Source organism: Elephas maximus, chromosome 24, assembly GCF_024166365.1.
Source record: "Elephas maximus indicus isolate mEleMax1 chromosome 24, mEleMax1 primary haplotype, whole genome shotgun sequence".
In the NCBI taxonomy this organism is placed as follows: Eukaryota; Metazoa; Chordata; class Mammalia; order Proboscidea; family Elephantidae; genus Elephas; species Elephas maximus.
Window position 1 is genome coordinate 16,872,992 of NC_064842.1, and position 20,291 is coordinate 16,893,282.

The window sequence follows — 20,291 nt, forward strand, 5'->3', positions numbered from 1 at the left end:
TCTGTTGTTGTACCAGTACCAGGCTGTTCTGACTACTGTAGCTATATAATAGGTTCTGAAATCAGGTAGGGTGAGGCCTCCCACTTTCTTCTCCTTTTTCAGTAATGTTTTGCTTATCCGGGGGTTCTTTCCCTTCCATATGAAATTAGTGATTTGTTTCTCTATCCCCTTAAAGTATGACATTGGTATTTGAATTGGAAGTGCGTTATATGTATAAATGGCTTTTGGTGGAATAGACATTTTTACTATGTTAAGTGTTCCTATTCATGAGCAGGGTATGTTTTTCCACTTAAGTATGTCCTTTTGAATTTCTTGTAGCAGAGTTTTATAGTTTTCTTTGTATAGGTCTTTTACATCCTTGGTAAGATTTATTCGTAAGTATTTTATCTTCTTGGGGGCTACTGTGAATGGTATTGATTTGGTTATTCCCTCTTCGGTGTTCTTTTTGTTGATGTAGAGGAATCCAAGTGATTTTTGTATGTTTATTTTATAACCTGAGACTCTGCCAAACTCTTCTATTAGTTTCAGTAGTTTTCTGCAGGATTCCTTAGGGTTTTCCATGTATACGATCATGTCATCTGCAAATAGTGATAGCTTTACTTCCTCCTTACCAATCTGGATACCCTTTATTTCTTTGTCTAGCCTAATTGCCCTGGCTAGGACTTCAAGTACGATGTTGAATAAGAGTGGTGATAAAGGGCATCCTTGTCTGGTTCCTGTTCTCAAGGGAAATGCTTTCAGGTTCTCTCCATTTAGAGTGATATTGGCTGATGGCTTTGCATAGATGCCCTTTATTATATTGAGGAATTTTCCTTCAATTCCTATTTTGGTAAGAGTTTTTATCATAAATGGGTGTTGAACTTTGTCAAATGCCTCTTCTGCATCTATTGATAAGATCATGTGGTTTTTATCTTTTGTTTTATTTATGTGATGGATTACATTAATGGTTTTTCTGATATTAAACCAGCCTTGCATACCTGGTATAAATCCCACTTGATCAGGGTGAATTATTTTTTTGATATGTTGTTGGATTCTATTGGCTAGAATTTTGTTGAGGATTTTTGCATCTATGTTCATGAGGGATATAGGTCTAAAATTTTCTTTTTTTGTAATGTCTTTACCTGGTTTTGGTATCAGGGAGATGGTAGCTTCATAGAATGAGTTGGGTAGTATTCCGTCTTTTTCTATGCTTTGAAATACTTTCAATAGTAATGGTGTTAAGTCTTCTCTGAAGGTTTGGTAGAACTCTGCAGTGAAGCCGTCCGGGCCAGGATTTTTTTTGTTGGAAGTTTTTTGATTACCGTTTCAATCTCTTTTTTTGTTATGGGCCTATTTAGTTGTTCTACTTCTGAATGTGTTAGTTTAGGTAGGTAGTATTGTTCCAAGAATTTATCCATTTCTTCTAGGTTTTCAAATTTGTTAGAGTATAATTTTTCATAATAATCTGAAATGATTCTTTTAATTTCATTTGGTTCTGTTGTGATGTGGTCCTTCTCGTTTCTTATTCGGGTTATTTGTTTTCTTTCCTGTTTTTCTTTAGTCAGTCTAGACAATGGTTTATCAACTTTGTTAATTTTTTCAAAGAACCAGCTTTTGGCTTTGTTAATTCTTTCAATTGTTTTTCTGTTCTCTAATTCATTTAGTTCAGCTTTAATTTTTATTATTTGTTTTCTTCTGGTGCCTGATGGGTTCTTTTGTTGCTCACTTTCTATTTGTTCAAGTTGTAGGGATAGTTCTCTGATTTTGGCTCTTTCTTCTTTTTGTATGTGCGCATTTATCGATATAAATTGGCCTCTGAGCACTGCTTTTGCTGTGTCTCAGAGGTTTTGATAGGAAGTATTTTCATTCTCGTTGCTTTCTAAGAATTTCCTTATTCCCTCCTTGATGTCTTCTATAACCCAGTCTTTTTTCAGGAGGGTATTGTTCAGTTTCCAAGTATTTGATTTCTTTTCCCCAGTTTTTCTGTTATTGATTTCTAGCTTCATTGCCTTGTGGTCTGAGAAGATGCTTTGTAATATTTCGATGTTTTTGATTCTGCAAAGGTTTGTTTTATGACCTAATATGTGGTCTATTCTAGAGAATGTTCCATGTGCACTAGAAAAAAAAAGTATATTTTGCAGCAGTTGGGTGGAGAGTTCTGTATAAGTCAATGAGGTCAAGTTGGTTGATTGTTGTAAGTAGGTCTTCCGTGTCTCTATTGAGCTTCTTACTGGATGTCCTGTCCTTCTCCGAAAGTGGTGTGTTGAAGTCTCCTACTATAAATGTGGAGGTGTCTATCTCACTTTTCAATTCTGTTAAAATTTGATTTATGTATCTTGCAGCCCTGTCATTAGGTGCGTAAATATTTAATATGGTTATGTCTTCCTGATCAATTGTCCCTTTTATCATTATATAGTGTCCTTCTTTATCCTTTGTGGTGGATTTAAGTCTAAAGTCTATTTTGTCAGAAATTAATATTGCTACTCCTCTTCTTTTTTGCTTATTGTTTGCTTGATATATTTTTTTCCATCCTTTGAGTTTTAGTTTGTTTGTGTCTCTGAGTCTAAGGTGTGTCTCTTGTAGGCAGCATATAGATGGATTGTGTTTCTTTATCCAGTCCGTGACTCTCTGTCTCTTTATTGGTGCATTTAGGCCATTTACATTCAGCGTAATTACAGATAAATAAGTTTTTAGTGCTGTCATTTTGATGCCTTTTCATGTGTGTTGTTGGTCATTTCATTTTTCCACATGCTTTTTTGTGCTGAGACGTTTTTCTTAGTAGCTTGTGAGATCCTCATTTTCATAATGTTTAACTTTGTGTTTGTTGAGTCGTTACGTTTTTCTTGGCTTTTTTCTTGAGTTATGGAATTGATATTCCTTTTTGTGGTTACCTTATTATTTACCCCTATTTTTCTAAGTAAAAACCTAACTTGTATCCTTCTATATCGCCTTGTATCACTCTCCATCTGGCAGTTCAATGCCTCCTATATTTAGTCCCTCTTTTTGATTATTGTGATCGTTTATCTATTGATTTCCATGATTTCCTGTTATGTGTATTATTTTGTTTATGTATTTATTTTTTAGAATTAGTCTTAATTTGTTTGTGTTTGTGCTTTCCCTATTTGAGTTGCGTTGATATCAGGACGTTCTGTTTTGTGACCTTGTATTGTGCTGGTACCTGATATTATTGGTCATCAGGCCAAACAATCTCCTTTAGCATTTCTTGCAGTCTTGGCTTAGTTTTTGCAAATTCTCTAAATTTGTGTTTATCTGTAAATATCTTAATTTCTCCTTCATATTTCAGAGAGAGTTTTGCTGGATATATGATCCTTGGTTGGCAGTTTTTCTCGTTCAATGCTCTGTATACGTCGTCCCATTCCCTTCTTGCCTGCATGGTTTCTGCTGAGTAGTCTGAACTTATTCTTATTGATTCTCCCTTGAAGGAAACCTTTCTTTTCTCCCTGGCTGCTTTTAAAATTTTCTGTTTGTCTTTGGTTTTGGTGAGTTTGATGATAATATGTCTTGGTGTTTTTCTTTTTGGATCAATCTTAAATGGGGTTTGATGAGCATCTTGGATAGATATCCTTTCGTCTTTCATGATGTCAGGGAAGTTTTCTGTCAGGAGTTCTTCAACTATTTTCTCTGTGTTTTCTGTCCCCCCTCCCTGTTCTGGGACTCCAATCACTCACAAGTTATCCTTCTTGATAGAGTCCCACATGATTCTTAGGGTTTCTTCATGTTTTTTAATTCTTTTATCTGATTTTTTTTCAGCTATGTTGGTGTTGTTTCCCTGGTCCTCCAGAAGTCCCAGTCTACATTCTAATTGCTCCAGTCTGCTCCTCTGACTTTCTATTGCGTTGTCAAATTCTGTAATTTTATTGTTAATCTTTTGGATTTCTACATGCTGTCTCTCTATGGATTCTTGCAACTTATTAATTTTTCCACTATGTTCTTGAATAATCTTTTTGAGTTCTTCAACAGTTTTATCAGTGTGTTCCTTGGCTTTTTCTGCATTTATCCTAATTTCTTTTGTGATATCTTTAAGCATTCTGTAAATTAGTTTTTTATATTCTGTATCTGATAATTCCAGGATTGTATCTTCATTTGGGAAAGATTTTGATTCTTTTGTTTGGGGGGTTGGAGAAGCTGTCATGGTCTGTTTCTTTATGTGGTTTGATATGGACTGCTGTCTCTGAGCCATCACTGGGAAACTAGATTTTCCAGGTAATCAGCTGGTACGCTGGCTCCTAGTTCTGAAAACCGTCGCTGTCTGCCCGTATTTGTTCGTTTTCTGTCTCTAAGTCTGTGCTTGTTGTTCAGAGTTCATAGATTGTTATGTCTCATTCACTTTTGAACACTAATATTTCTACCTGTTTCTGTTTGGTACCCAGGGGGATTTTTATAATCCAGAAGCATATACCACACAAAGATCTGGGATCTGAAGAGCTATGCCTTTCTTTTGACAAGAAAGGAAAGTGGGAGACTGAACTGGCACAACTCCTTGACCTCAGGCTATTTTCAGGAAGAAAAATTGTAGAAAAGAATACCTAAGGAAACTGAGGCTCTAAAAAACGAATTCTTGAAACTATAAGTACTTATATACCTCTTGCAAAGTCTGGCTAGCCATAAAGGTACTCTCACAGTGTTAAGATGTGTTTTTAAATATGGGTTTGTACAAAGAAAATAAAAAGGAGATTTAAAGTAAAAGAAACATATATGGCTATATATATATATGTATATATATACACATATACACACACACACGCACACACGTATGGACACCCTGGTGGCGTAGTGGTTAAGAGCTGTGACTGCTAACCAAAAGGTCAGCAGTTTGAATCCACCAGGCACTCCTTGGAAACCCTGTGGGCAGTTCTACTCTGACCTGTAGGGTTGCTATGAGTTGAATTCGACTCGATGGCAACAGGTTTGGTTTTATTTGTATGTATATATAAAAGGCGTTCAACCACAGTCATAATAAAATAAATGTAAGTTATCACAACAGAATACCCCTTCTGACTTGAAGGTCTGTGTAATACCATGTAGCCACTGATAAGAATAATGCAAATCTCTATGTTAATAGTAGAAAGGAATCTGTAATATACTAGATGGAAAAAAGCAAGTTGTAGTTCTGATAGAATTTCTGTCTATAGATGCACAGAAAACAGAAAAGAAAGCCCACAAATTCATAGCAATGGCTATTTTTAGGAAGAGTGGGCAGTGGGGGAATGGGTAACAGGAGACCATGTATCTTCCCGACTAAAGAATTACTGGTGGTAAAAAAAAAAAAATTCAAGTTAGGCAATATAATAAAAAATACATACTAATTACAAACCTAAGAGAAAAACAAACAAAAAAAAGAGCAAGAAAAAAATAACAAAACAAAACCAAAGAAGCGAACGATATGAATGCTAGAAAAATCGGATAACGGACAGTACACAGAAATACATCCATGAACATAAATGAATTATCTATTCTAAATAAGTAACTTTGGAGTGTTTGTAGAAGGTGTCTTTGTACGTGTGATGGAGAGACTAAAACACTTTGAGTGGTCTTTGGTACAGAAGGCTCTACATTGAAAAATAATTAGAGGGGAGAGCCAAAACTAAAAAGGGAAAACTAAAGTAATAAACAATTTTAGGACTGAAGAAAACCTTCCAGATTATCTGGCCCAGATGCTGTCTCTGTGCTAGCAGCAGTTGTCTGTGCCCTCCCAACAACTTATAATTCACTTCTGATGATTAACAAAGTATGGACTAAGTGACCTTACCAAGATACTGTATTAATAAATATGATATGCCTCCTGCCTCCTGAATTCTATTTTACTATTCTATTGTACCAATTGATTGCAGTTTGCTATGGTCAATTCCGAGAGAGAACAGGGAGTGCCCTCTTTGGAACAGCTACCCAATTTCTCTAAATTTATATATGGTTCTATTTACTACAGTTAAAATAATGTAAAGACAGAAGGAGAGAAATCATCTCATTAGCCATTTCATTTCTGGCATGTCACAGTCTTCCATTAGTATTTGCACACCCACAGTTACTACAGTTACTATATAAATACAGTGATGAAAGAAATCAGTACCATTTCAAGCTTGAAATATCTTCTTACTCTTCTCCACCACTTACATCGTATCCGATGTTCTGTAGCACAGGTTCCCCATCCATACGGAGGCTGAGGACCCTTGTAAATTACTGGAGTTGGTACAATAGGGTCTGAGGATCCATACATGCCTGAGTATTTTCCATCAAATAGGAAAATGACAATGCTTAGTATACCTCATACACAGTAAGCACTCAACATATACTTGTTGAGTGATACACTTTGAAGGGTATTAAGATCCTATAGGGTCGCTATGAGTCGGAATCGACTCGACGGCACTGGGTTGGGTAAGATTAAAAAAATGTATGCACATGAGAAATGAAACATTAAAAGTGACACCTCAAATTTCACCATGATGCTGGTTTGGAAGAGGGTAAATTCCTAAAGGATGAAACTTATATGTAAGTTGTTTTTTTTTTTAACTCTTAATTTCCCTTGGTAAATATCTTGAGACTAATACACATAATAGCCCGTCAAGTTTAATTTAATCTCAGTGTATCGGTGAAAGAGTACCATTTGTCAGAGAGAAAAACCACTTTTTCTCAAGCTTTGGTGCCTTTATACCTGCCTTCTCCTGCATCTGAAATATTCTTAGCTTTCCTCCTTGGCCAACCCTCTGCAGTCCACCTTCGCCTGAGCAAAGTCATTTTATCCTTTAAAGCTGATGAAAGCCATTCTTACAGAATAAAAAATTTTACATACACATGAATAAATTACATATAAGTTATAATGTATAATGTGTATTAGTATAAGAGAAAAGGTGAAACATACTCTTACACATATAAGAAAAATGTAAGAAAATTAGTTTGGAAAAATCTTCTTATGATTACTCTATCATGAATGGAATAATAATGAAAGGCCTAAAATTTATTATAATAATAAAAACATATAATATAGTACAGGAACAATAGTAATTCAGTAAAAAAATTATATATTGAGGAGGAAAGGACAGAGAAAAATATTAAAAAAAGCAAAGAAACAAATATCTGGATGCTGAGAACAATATCAGGGAAGGTATCTAGCAATATCTGTAAATAAACATGGACTCAGAGTCCCTATCCTTAGGAATTCTCCATAATTCGAACAATTCAAAACACCAATATAGTCTATGGTGAACCTGTATAGATACTGAAACATTGAAGACACCGAGAATAAAAGGCTCTACCATCAGGGCAATAGAAATGAAAACCACAGTAACAGATCATCATACAATCTTTGGGTTGAAAACTGGTAGAAACTTCCAGACCATCTGGTTCAGTCACCTCCTTAGAGACAGGGTATGTAAGTTTGTGCCATTGAGAAATGGAACATTATTACTCTTTTTAAAAAACTATCTAAGAATGTTCTAAACTGTAGTTACTGGCATATTATTTTTGTGATTTTTGACATATATGTATCTATTCTGTATACTATTTAAAGAATACATATTTTTATCTACTCACTTTTTAAACTTAACTATATCCCAAGTAATTGTATCTATAAATATTACAGTTCTGATGTGCTAGATATGTATAACTATTAATATCTGGTATTAATGTACCAGCTAAAATCATCCTGTATCCTTCTAACAGTACCCATATCACAGTTCAGGAAACACCAGGCTAAAGACAAGTGACTTGCCCAAGGAAAAAAAAAAAAATCAAGAGCACTGATAAATAAGGCAGGCCCCTACAAATCCTACCCAATGATTCAACTGCATTTTCCCTGGAGTTACTTCAACGGACTTTGGAAATTCATATGAGCATATGTATTAGTTTGTCAACTAAAAATAAATGAACAATACCTAACATATTTGTCATACAGAAAGTCAAAGGACTTCAAATTACAAACCAACCAACCAAAACACAGAAAAGAATAAAAAAAAATCTCAATGAAAACAATGAAGGGTAATAAGAGTATGACAGTTAGCCAGCAGTTGGATTCTTAAGGGCAAACACAATATCTTAACTCTGGACAGTGCTTCAAATACGTCATGTCCAAAACTGAACTCTGGATATGCTGCCCCACAAAATCTGCTCCATCCATACCCTCCCCCTTTCAGTTACCGTTCAGGCAAAGGCCATTCTTGACTCTTATTCTCAACTTCACGTTCCATCCATCAGCAAATTCCACTGACTCTTTCAAAATACAGTGAAACCTGTGACAGCTGGAACTCAAAGGGTGTGCCTTGTTTTCCAGGTCTCGCAAGGTTTCCACCTTTGACAGGGTGCAGTCTTACCGTTTTAGTGCAAAATATTTGAGTTTTGCTTCTCTGACAGGTTTCTGCCTTTGCAGGTTTTACTGTATATCTCTAGCACTGGACCATGTCCAAACACTTCTACTGCTATCATCCTGCTTCAAGCCACCATTTTTTCACCTGGATTACTGCTTTCCAACTGGTCTCCCTGACTCTAACTGTCCTCCCTATAGTCTATTTTCAACACAATAGCCAGAGTGATCCTTTTAAAAATATTACTTAGATCATGTGAAGCCTGCAAAGGCTCCGATTTTATTTAGAGTAAAAACCAAAGACTTTACAAGTCAGTGAGACTATATGGGATCAGGCAGCCAGTCCCCTCCACCTTTTTACTTCTCCAACCTCATCTCCTCCCCATCTCTCTGCTTGCTCATTCTGCTCCAACCACCTAGCCCTTGTGTTTTAGTTGAACACACGAGGTACGTTATCACTTTTAGGGCCTTTGCACTGACTGGTCTTTCTGCCTGGAACACATGTTCCCCAGATACCTGCATGGCTAATCCCTTTATCCCTTTTTCAAGTTTTTGCTTACATGTCACCTTCTCTGACCACTTAAAACTGTAAAACTTCTTATCTTGCACTTCTGACACATTTCCCTTATTCTGCTATTTTTAAGCTCTTATCATCTTCTAATATACTGTATCATTTATATACCATATTTTTACATAAATAACATGCCTTCTACATTTGTTTGCTTACTGCTCCCTCCCCCATGAGGTATTTTCATAAGTGTTGCTATGTCAATTTTTTAAATGTATTTCTGTACAAAAAAATTAGCATAGAGTGCTTACAAAAATACCTTGTGGGGAAGTGAGTGGTTGGCAAACAAATGTGGAAGGTTCATGTTATCTGCATAAAAATATGGTAGTTATATATTTATTGCTTATTGCCTGTCTTCTGCGCTTCATGTGGGAAGCTTACTCCACAAGAGCAGGGATTTCTGTCTGTTTTCTTTAGTGTTGTATTCCAAGAACCCAATATGACAGCTGGCACATAACAGGGGCTCAATAAATATTTGTTGAATGAGTGAACAAATGAATATAATAGGTATGTCAACACTTGACAAATTTAATTCTAATTAATTTCAGCAATACACTAAAAAATGAATTTTGCTACAAAGAAAATAAATTTTTAGAAATCTTGATGCCTATATACGTGCAATTCCCTTATCTATAGTGTCCTTCTTCACAATCCTAACACCTTTCCTTATTACTAACTATATTCTTTGCCAGACATATTCCAATTTAATATCCCAAACTCATTTAGGTCTTCCAAAAAAGTCATCCCTGCTCCCCCAAGTCTGGCTTAGGTGCTTCTCCTTTGTAATTTTCATGTACCTCTTTCTCTGTTCATTTTTTCTGATATTCTTTGTCACATGTATTGCAATGACTATTTGTTTTTGTTTCCCAGACTAAAAAGTGATCTTCTAGATTGCAGAAACCATTCTTATTTGCTTTTCCCTTGCTGGCATATAGCTTATATGACATAACACATGACAAGTATTCAATAAATGTTTTGTGTGTGAATAAAAGATTTTCTGAATGTACAAAACTAAATTAAAGGTGAATCACAGAAATTTACCTGTTACTTGTTTCCTTAGTTTTTCAATTTCTTCTTTTAAGTTTTTTATTTCTAAATCTTTGCTTGCTGTTAGTGGCCCATCAGCAGTTGAATACTGCAGAGCTTGGACAGTCTGTGTTGACTCTTAAAAAAGTGAATAAAAGAAAGAGTGAGAAATATGGCCATATTCCAAATTTTAAAAATAACAGTAATATATTCTTTCTAGAGAAATCCTTGTATAATTCTATAGAGCAAAACTTGTACCAATTGATAAAAAGCATATTAATACATTAAATGAAATCATAAAACTCCATCTCACATGTCTTTAAAATTACACATAGGGAAAACAATCTAGCTTCTAATACGTGGTATTTTCAGTTTTGAACACTGAAATAGTTAATTTTATACATCAACTTGGCTAGAATATGGTACCTAGTTGTTTGGTCAAACACTCGTCTAGATGGTGTAATGAAATAGCTAATATATGATTAAATCAGTGGACCTTAAGTAAAGTAGATTACCCTCCATAATGTGGGTGGGCCTCATCCAATCACTTGAAGGCCTTAGGAGCAAAATGGGAATTTTTCTTAGGGTATATTCTGCCTCTAGAGTATAAATAGACATTTTTCCAGAACTCCCTTCCTCTTCACTCTTCCCATTGTCTGACCTACAGGTTTTGGGACACAAAACTGCAGGAATCTCCAGCCTGCTGCCTGACCAACAGATTTTGATCTTGCTAGTCCCCCACAATCACTTCAGTCAATTCCTTAAAATCAATCAATTTCAATCAATTAATCCATGTCTCTCTCTCTCTTATTGGTTGTTTCTTTAGACCTTAGGACAATACCCTACCAGCCATTCAACTATTCAGCACCCTTTTATCCTAGCAGGAAGCATAACTATGTAATCAAAAATGTCATATGTCAGGTGATGAGGAAAAACTGACTCTAGTATATGAGGGAGGTTTAGAGATGCTAATATGTAATATGTAGAAGTGCTGGCTTTCCAAATTTTACGTGTGAAAGTTGAGGCCCACCTGTGGATGACTCTGGCTTATCAATTTAGTTAAAATAGAGATTATTAATTTATCTTGTGGTTCTAATCAGAAGATGTGAGGTAGCAATAAAAACATTAATTCTACTGAGGCTAGTGAAGCTGAAGGCAAGTCAACAGAATATATTCAAATGAAGCATAAAGAAAACAAAGAAGAAAAAGAACAGAACGGAGCATAAAAGAAATGTGGGACACAAAGAGTTTAACAAAAACGCAATTGGAGTCCCAGAAATGAGGAGAGAGTAAATGGGCCAAAACAAATATCCACAGAGATTATGAATTTTCCAAAATCATTCAAGACTCCAGAATCTCAGTGAATCCCAAACAGAATTTTATAATAGTACAAAGAAAGCTGTATCTAGGCACAACACAGTCCAATTGCTTTAAACTGAAGTTAAAGATAAAATCTTAAAAATATCTAGGGGAAGGCAGAAAGTACCTAACGGTCAGGAGAACAAAACTGATAGCTGATTCTCAAGAAATATAACGGAAAGCAGAAGGCAACAGAATAATACCTGTAGAGAACTGAAAGAAAAAAACTGCCAACTTAGAATTCTAACTTAGAAAAAATATCTTTCAAAATTGAAGGCAAAATAAAGACATTTTCAGACAAATAAAAAATGAGGCAATTTGTCACAACACACATTAAAAGAAATACTAAAAGGTTTTCAGCTGAAGAAAAATGATTCCAGGTGGGAAACATGGGTTTCTAAAAAGAAATGAAGGGCACCAAAAGGGTAAATATGTGCATAAATATTTTTTTTTTATTAAAGGCTAATAAATACTTAAAACCAAAACCAAACCCACTGCCATCGAGTCGATTCTGACTCATAGCAACCCTATATAGGACAGAGTAGAACTGCCCCATCGAGTTTCCAAGGAGCACCTGGTAGACTCAAACTGCCAACCTTTTGGTTAGCAGCCGTAGCACTTAACCACTACGCCACCAGAGTTTCCATAAATACTTACAGCAACAATAAAACGAATGTACTGAAAGGTTTATAACATAGACAGCGGTTAAATACATAACAAAAAATCACACAAAGGGCTGTTGCAAGGTTCTTACACTGTTCATGAAGTGGGAAAATAAAAATTATTAAGAAAAAGATAGATAAGGACATAATAAGAAAAATGGGCAAGAACTTTGAACAGAAACTTCACAAGACTGTATATCAAAATGGATAACAAATACATGAAAAGATACTCAACCTCAATACTTATTGGGAAATGCAAATTAGAATCACAGTGAGGAACTACTATATATGTACCAGAATGGCTAAAAGTAAAGCAGCTGAAATGTCAAGTTCTGGTAGGAATAAGAAGAAAAAAAAAAAAAAAAAAAGCAAGTGGAAAGCTCATACATTGTCAGTGGAACTATAAATTGATACAACTACTATGGAAACCTCTTAAACAGATTATCTTCTAAAGCTGAAAACATACTACCCCTATGTTCCAGAAATCCCATTCTTAGGTATATATTCAAGAGAAATGATGATATTACTACCAAAAAAATAAATAGGCACATCCCTAGAAAAAAAAACAAAAAACCAAACCTGTTGCCATCGAGTTGATTCCGACTCATGGCAACCCTACGACAGAGCAGAACTGCCCCCGTAAGGAAGACAGTGTATTATGTTTTAAGTCAGCTACCTTGAACTGCACAGTTGCAGGTGCAAGGTTGTACATAAACAAGGTTGAGGTTCTGCCAAGGGATTCTGACAACAGAAAGAGGAGCGACAGAGTTAAGGGTGTATGACTATTATTGATAATGATAACAAGCAATGAAATGTGACAGAATCATAGATAACGGCAGAATTGAAGGAATATTGGTGGTAAGGCACTAGAGGGAGTTGAGGAGTAGGAAATTATGGTGGGTTTGTTGAAACAGATTAGTAAATGATTTTAGTTATTGTAATCTCAAGGTATATTTTACTACCTTGAGAAGGAGTGGGTGAATTAATGGTGGAGGACAAGATCATTGAAGGTGAGAATTGAGAAACTTCAGAATTCAGAGTATTAAAAGGTTCATCTATGTGCATTTTTAAATCACCAAATATTACGACAGGAATAACGTGATAGAGAATGGCAGTGTGTCAGGAGTGAGAACTTTCAAGGATTGAGGGAAGAGTCACTGAAATGTTACACTGGAGTGAGAATGATTCCTTTTTTCCTGGTAGTCTCATTTCCCTCTCTTCAGAGGTATGATTTATTACCACATATTTATATGTGCACATATTACCCACAGTAAACAAATGCTATTTTGTTATTAAAAAAAAAAAACTATCGACTGTTAATTACGTGATTTTACATAAACAGTATTGCACTGTAGTAAGCAATTGCTTTTTTTCCACTTAAAATAATCGTTTCAAGACGAAACTACTTGTAATACACAGTTCATAACACTATAACTGGGTACAATTCAAAAGGGAAAAAAATTATCTTTAAGACATATTTACCCTGGAGCTTTCTGCTAAGCTCAAGCTTTTCCTGTTCAAGGCGTTTAATTCTCCTTTCATAAGCTTCAGTTGCTAAGTTGTTATCTAAAGTCCTCTGAACGTTCACATCAAGGTCCACTGAGCTGGGGCCAGCTGAAACTCTTAAACAGCTCCGATCAGAAAGAACACTGAAGAAAAGAAAAAAAAATGTGATTCATACTGAAGTAAAAAGTTTGAAGAAAAAAGATAGGAATGTTTTTTGAAGGAAAAGGAATGAAATGTCTTAAGTGAAATTGCTCATTTAAGACATGAATTTGGCTATCTTGTTCCAGTAAATCAATTATGATTGCAAAAATCATTTGCAAAATGACCTGTACTACTTAATAGAAGCATTTTTTAAAATGAAAACTTAAATCTCCCAAATTTTCTTGATTTTTTTTTTAAATAACCACATATTATAAAACAAAGTTTAATGAAGGGCTATTGAAAGTTTAAAACAATTTGACCACTTAAGTGAAATCACAGTCAAAAGCACCATCCATGATCTTCTTTACCAGAATTAAAAATTCAAAAGTGAAGTACTTTCTTTAATTCAATGCAATTTAATTAAAAATATCTGACGTGCTAGGATACATCAGTGAACAAAACAGACAAAAATCCCTGTCCATATACGGTTTATACTCTAGCGACAGAGATAGAAATAAACAGGAAAAAGAAGTTAAATATTCAGTATGTTAGAATATTCAGTATGTTAGAAAACCCTAAATGCTAAGGCAAAACAAAGCAGGAAAAAAGGAAATGGAATTGAAATTTTAGATGAAGTAATCAAGAAAGTTGTCACTGAGAAGTAACTTTGTAGGGAAGCCCTAAAAGAGTGCCGGGAACAGCCAATGGAATATCAGTGGAAAAGTATTACAGGCAGAAGCCTGAGTCGAGAGTGTGCCTGGCATGTTCAAGGGCCAGAAAGGAGGCCAGCTTGAATAGAGTGGAGTGCACAAGGGAAGAGTGGTAAAAAATAAAATTAAAAAGGCAAAAGTGAGCCAGTCATGTAAGGCCTTGTCAGGACTTTGATCTGGAGTTAAGAAAGGAAGCCATTGGAATTGGGGGGTAAGGGTAGGGTGGTCTGGAACAGAGAGTGGCATGATCTAACTTATCTTTTAACAGAATCACTCTGATAGGTTCTGAGAAATATAAGAAATGAAGTTATGAACATACTAAGCAGGTGGTTTAGAGAGATATCAAGCAGAAGAGAGGACATTGGGCACAGCTAAAGAGACAGGTGGGAGTCATCGGCAATTATCTGGGAGAACCACAGAGAGCATAGATAGAAAAGAGAACTCCAAGGACTAAGCTACGAAACACTCCTATATTCAGAAGGAGGAGTAAGGTACAGAAACTTAGAAGAAGTGGCCAGAAAGGTAAGAAAACCAGCAAATGCTTTCTGGAAGGTAAGAGAAGTACTGTCAGGTGCTATAAGGCAGAGAAGCTGTGGCAAGTAAGATGAGATCTGAATCAAGTAAAACTAGGACTGAGAAATAATCATTAGATTTTGTAATTTGGAGGTTAGTAGTGAAATTAATAAAAGCCATCTGCATGAAGTGATGGGGCAAAAACCTGACGGGAGTGCTTCAAAAGAGAACAGTATGAGAAAAAAATGGGTAAAGTATAGAAAACATTTTGAAGTAATTTTGCTCTCATGTACAGCAGAGAAATAGGTTCATTGCTGGTAAAGGAACTGGGCTCAAGAGAGATTTTATATTTTGCTTTAAGATGGGAGAAACAACAACGTATTTGTAAGCTAATGGGAACCATCTGGTAATGCAGATGTCACAGAAAGGGAAAAACTTAGGAGGTGAAATTTAGCAATGCACTAGAGTAGGTCAGAGTGGATACCAGGGGCCGGCCTCGGCTAGGAGTTCCCACAGTTCATAAAAAGAAGACAGCATATGGGCCAGAGGTATGTAGGGGGTAAATGTGGGGATGGAAGCTTGTTGAAGTTCTTTATTGCTTGCTTCATCCTCTCAGCGAAAGAGGAAGCGAGTTCATCAGCTGAGAGTGAGGATGCCGGAGATTCCAGCAGAAAGTAGAAGTATGAAATCATTATGTAGGACACTGGAAGAGTAAATGCACCCGGGAAATTCAGCATATTTTTCAGGCAGCAATAGCAGCACTTGAGGTTGGTGATCATGAATTTGAAGTAAGAACGCTTAGAACTTTTCTCTTATTTCATCTGTGAAGGTACCGGCAGCAAACTGGGCTTTAGTAGTAAATGCTGACTTGGCAATGCAAATATAACAGAATGGAAGATGGTAAAAGAAACTGAGATGATACACAAGGGAGTGATTATAATCATTCTCATGGAATTAAAGCAGGGTAAGGAGGAAAGAGAGGATATGCGTAGAGTGAGGATCAGTGAAAAGATGGCAGAATAATGGGCTGCAAGCTCTGATTGACACCTACAGAATATTTATGAATAGCCCAGGATTCTACTAATTCCTGCCCATTGCTAAGATTCTGAGTTCTCCATTTGTTCTAGTCTTTCCCTTCCATAACGAGTTAAGATTGTGTGTTCTATTCATTTTGTAATATCTAGCTATTCCCAGTAGATCATTAAAAAAAATTTTTTTTTAATTTACAAAGCTCTCTTATACATTTTTTTTTTAACTTCCATTCATTTCAATTTGCTTTAAATTGCCCAAATTATTTTAACTTTTGAAACTTACCAGCTACTAGTATATGTAAAACCAACAAATGGCAGATGGTGCCCAGAAAATGCAGTATGTGTTGGTGGGGGCATTGTTTCCTAAAGGAAGAAAAAACATCTGGTAAGAAAGAGATAATTATCACCTATAGGCTGGGCTACAAACTGTTCATAGGAAGTACAAGGCTGTTCAATTTACAGACACTGATAAAAGTTCTTATCTGCCTTGAATATGGTACCGAACAATGAAAACTGACATAAAACTAATATGAAAATTCACAGTGTAGAAAGAAAACCTTTGGGAATAAAATAACTGAATAAAAAGTGAAAGTTCAAATTAAGGTTAAAAAATAGACCAAGAAAGCTAAGGACAGAAACATTTTATTCTTATTTTCCTAAATTTTAATTTAATATAACTCAATGATTTACAGCAGAGGTTGACAAACCATGCTGCCCTGTTCTACTTGACCCACAAGCTAAGAAAGGTTTTTACATGTTTACAAAGATGTAAAAATAAAGAATACACAGCAGAGACTGCATGTGGCCTGAAAAAGTTTGCTGACCAGTGGTTTAGAGAAACATATGTTTAGAGAAAAGAAATTAATTTCCAGTAAAATTAAATGTACAAGAAAAAATTGTATGAAACTGAAAAACCTCCCAGGAGGAACTATGGAAATTTGTACAGTTTTTGTTTTCTAATATATAAATGAGAAATCTGTAACTACAAAAAAAAAAAAAATCATATCAGTACTGCTTATACTGTCTTACCAAGTATTTTCCTATTATAGTAATGATAAATTAACTGTGCTGAGATCCTTGGGAATCAATCCTGGAATAAGCAAAATCATCATTGTTTAAGAGTCCTATTAAGAACACGCACACACACACACACACACTCACACACTCACACAGGATAAAGCAGGTATCCCAAAATAAAATTCCAATATACATTAGTGTGCACTAAAAAATCTTGGTTTGTTTCTGATTAATTAATTAAAATCATAACTCATATTTAGCAAATAGATAAGAAGGAACAAGGAAAAATATGTTAAGCTCTACATGGGGAAAAAAACCTATAAGCAAATAATCTATTCCATTTAAAGTGCTCCCCCCCCAAAAAAAACCGCCAAACCCGTTGCTGTCACATTGATTCCGACTCACAACGACTCTACAGGACAGAGCAGAATTGCCCCATAGGGTTTCCAAGGAGTGGCTGGTGGATTCAAACTCCCAACCTCTTGGTTGGTAGCCAAACTCTTAACTACTATACCACCAGGGCTCCGTATAAAGACTAGTGAAAATTAATGAATGTTTCTATCAAATTTGTTTTAAAAGTTTATTTTAAAAATTAATGAAATGCGCTTTTTTTCTATTAGTTTGTCAAAGTTAAAGCTTTAATTCATTCTTTTTTGTTTAATTTGTAACTTATTACAAATTTTTAGTGGATTAATTTAAAGATTACTTATTGAATTTTTAAAAGTTATATACATATACGAGGTCTGATATTGAAAACCTACTAATGTGTATAATGTAAAAAGACAGAGGCTCTCCAACCCCTGTTCTCCAGGCACCCACTTCTTTCCAGAACCACAACATTATCACCAGTGTTTTAATCTTATAGTCTTTTTCTCTTATTCAATGAGCATTCATCCCATTTACATATCATTTTATGATAGATTGGTTTGTTCTATTTTTATTGCATTTTTTAGTGTTTCACTATACGGCTGACTACTTTTGTGTTTAATATGTCACATGAAAGGATTCCGGTGTATGTCTTTACACTGGATCTTTATGTAATATTCTGAGTTCTCCATTTCTTCAGAAAATTTTGACTGCCTTCTATAAATAATGGTAATAGTAGCATATATTACTGCTTCTCGTTTCCACATACCAATTGTTGTTAATTGTGGTAAAAATATATGTAACAAAACATTTGCCATTTCAGCATTTTTATGTGTACAATTCAGTGACATAAATTGTGTTCATCATACTGTACAACCATCGCCACTATTTCCAAAATTTCCATAAACCTTACAGACACTCAGTGCTCCTTCAGCAATAACTCTCTTCTCCCCCAATCCCGCTCCCTCCTCCCCCAATACCGCTCCCCTTCCATCCTGCTTCTGGTAACCACTGAGAAACTTTGGTCTCTATACATTTGCCTATTCTAGATATTTTATACAAGAGAAATCATACAATATTTGTCCTTTTGTGACTGACCTAGTTCACTGAGCATAATATTTCAAGGTTCATCCATGCAATGGCATGTATCAGGACTTCATTCCTCTTTAAGGCTGAGTAATATACAACTGTGTGTATATACCACATTAAGGCTGAGTGATATGCCACTGGGAACCCTGGTGACGTAGTGGTTAAGTGCTAGGCTGCTAACCAAAGGGTTGGCAGTTCGAATCCGCCAGGCACTCTATGGGGCAGTTCTGCTCTGTCCTACAGGGTCACTATGAGTCGGAATCGACTCGACGGCACTCGGTTTGGTTTTTGGTTTTAATATGCCACTGTATGTATATACCACATTTTGGTATACCACATTATGTATCAGTTGTTGGACGCTTAGGTTGTTTCCACCTTTTGCCTATTGCAAATACTGCTGCAGTGAACACTGGTGTTTAAGTACCTGTTTGCCTCCCTGCTTTCAATTCTTTTGGGTATGTACCTAGGAGTGGAATTGCTGGGTCATATGGTGATTCTATGTTTAGTTTTTTGAGGAACCACTTATTAATTTAGTAGCATGTAACATTGGCTTTAATTTTTTTTTTTTTAATTCCTTTATTCCTGCACTTATCAGCTATGACATCTTTTGGTTCTAGGCTCAAAAGGTGAGGGGGGAATAAAGCTTACTTATAGCAATTTCTACTTTATAGCAATTCACAATTTATTCCTCTTTTCTTTCTGAAATTTTGCTGATTATTTCATTTCATTATCAGGGCTAGTTAAATTTAACCTTTTTTAATATCCATAATCCTTAAATTTGTCCTACAGTTAGATGTAACGCTTAATGACAATTTTGCTGTATTTTCCTTATTTTGTCACTTACTTGGCAGAAGTTCATCTTTTAATACTTTCTTCAAGAAGGGCTCACTTGAACTACAATAATTTTAGCCTGTCCAAAATGTTTTTCTGTTGAACTGATACTTGCACATTAGTATGGCGAAGTATAAAATTCTCAGATCTCCACTTTCTTCCCTGAGGTCTTCATGGTTATTTACTCCTTGTTTTCTAGCGTTAGATGCTGCTGTGGGGAAAGGGAGGCCAGTATGATCTTTCCCCCTTTATAGGTGACTTCATCTTTCTGCTTGGATGCCCATGCAATTCTCCCTTTATTGTTAAACTTCAATAACTAGGAAGTTTTGAACTTGATTTTTCTATATTAATTATTCCTGAGATGTGACGGGCCAAGTGAATGTGTTGGTGAAAGTTTTCCTTATTTTCTAGAGTTACATCTTGAATTAGATCTAGAGATTTTTTTTTTCAGTTCCTTTATTTCAGTTCTTTTCTACGAAGATACAAATTATGTGTATATTATGTTTCCTTTGACAATATTTTATCTATCTTCTTTCAAATCCAGTTTAACTGTTAATTTCCATTCATCTTGCTCATTTTCACTACCCTGTCCTCTAATGGTCTTGATTACATTTTCAGCAGCTTCTGTTTTTCTTTTTTCTTCTCATTGGGACTTCATTTTGGGATTGTTTTCCCCTTTTGTTCTGAACTCTACTATCTCATGTTTCATCTTCATGTTTTTCTTCCTACATTTTTTGTGAGCTTTTATGTCTCTGCATTATGCTCTTATTTTATAGACAACTGCTTCACTTTTTTTTTAATTCATGGCTTCATGTTTAGTCACAATTTTCATATTCTCCAAGGAAAGTATTTCCAGTGAGTGTTCTTCATGTACTATTTCTTTTTTTCATTCCTCTCTTTTTTTTAATTATCTTTGTATTGATCTTGTATTGGCTCCTATTTTATTAACACTCATTTTTTAATGAAATGAGTTCTTAAACAAGCATCACGTTCCTTATTAACAGGGATTTGGTTGTGACACTGGGTTGCTGATGTGAGTGCTTTTACCCTTCACTTCTCCCTAGTCAATTCTTCTTCATATATTATAATTCTAAGAGAAAGTTTGCATTTCTATTTATCATTCTCCAGTAGTTTCTTGGGGTACCTTCTAAGAAGAGAAGGGAAATGCACAATCTTTGG

At 35.3% G+C, this 20,291-nt stretch overlaps 1 protein-coding gene across 11 annotated transcripts in view; it reads right to left on the reverse strand.

The window, feature by feature from the left end:
- The window catches only part of CDC42BPA (CDC42 binding protein kinase alpha), a 345,992-nt gene that overhangs the window by 155,654 nt on the left and 170,047 nt on the right, over positions 1–20,291 (reverse strand). For all 11 annotated transcript variants that reach the window (XM_049868072.1, XM_049868063.1, XM_049868062.1 and 8 more), the window contains exons 9-11: positions 16,093–16,172; positions 13,391–13,557; positions 9,903–10,025 (exon numbers count right to left, since the gene is read on the reverse strand). In XM_049868072.1, coding sequence (XP_049724029.1) covers positions 9,903–10,025; positions 13,391–13,557; positions 16,093–16,172 — 370 coding nt within the window. The remainder of the gene's footprint in view (positions 1–9,902; positions 10,026–13,390; positions 13,558–16,092; positions 16,173–20,291) is intronic.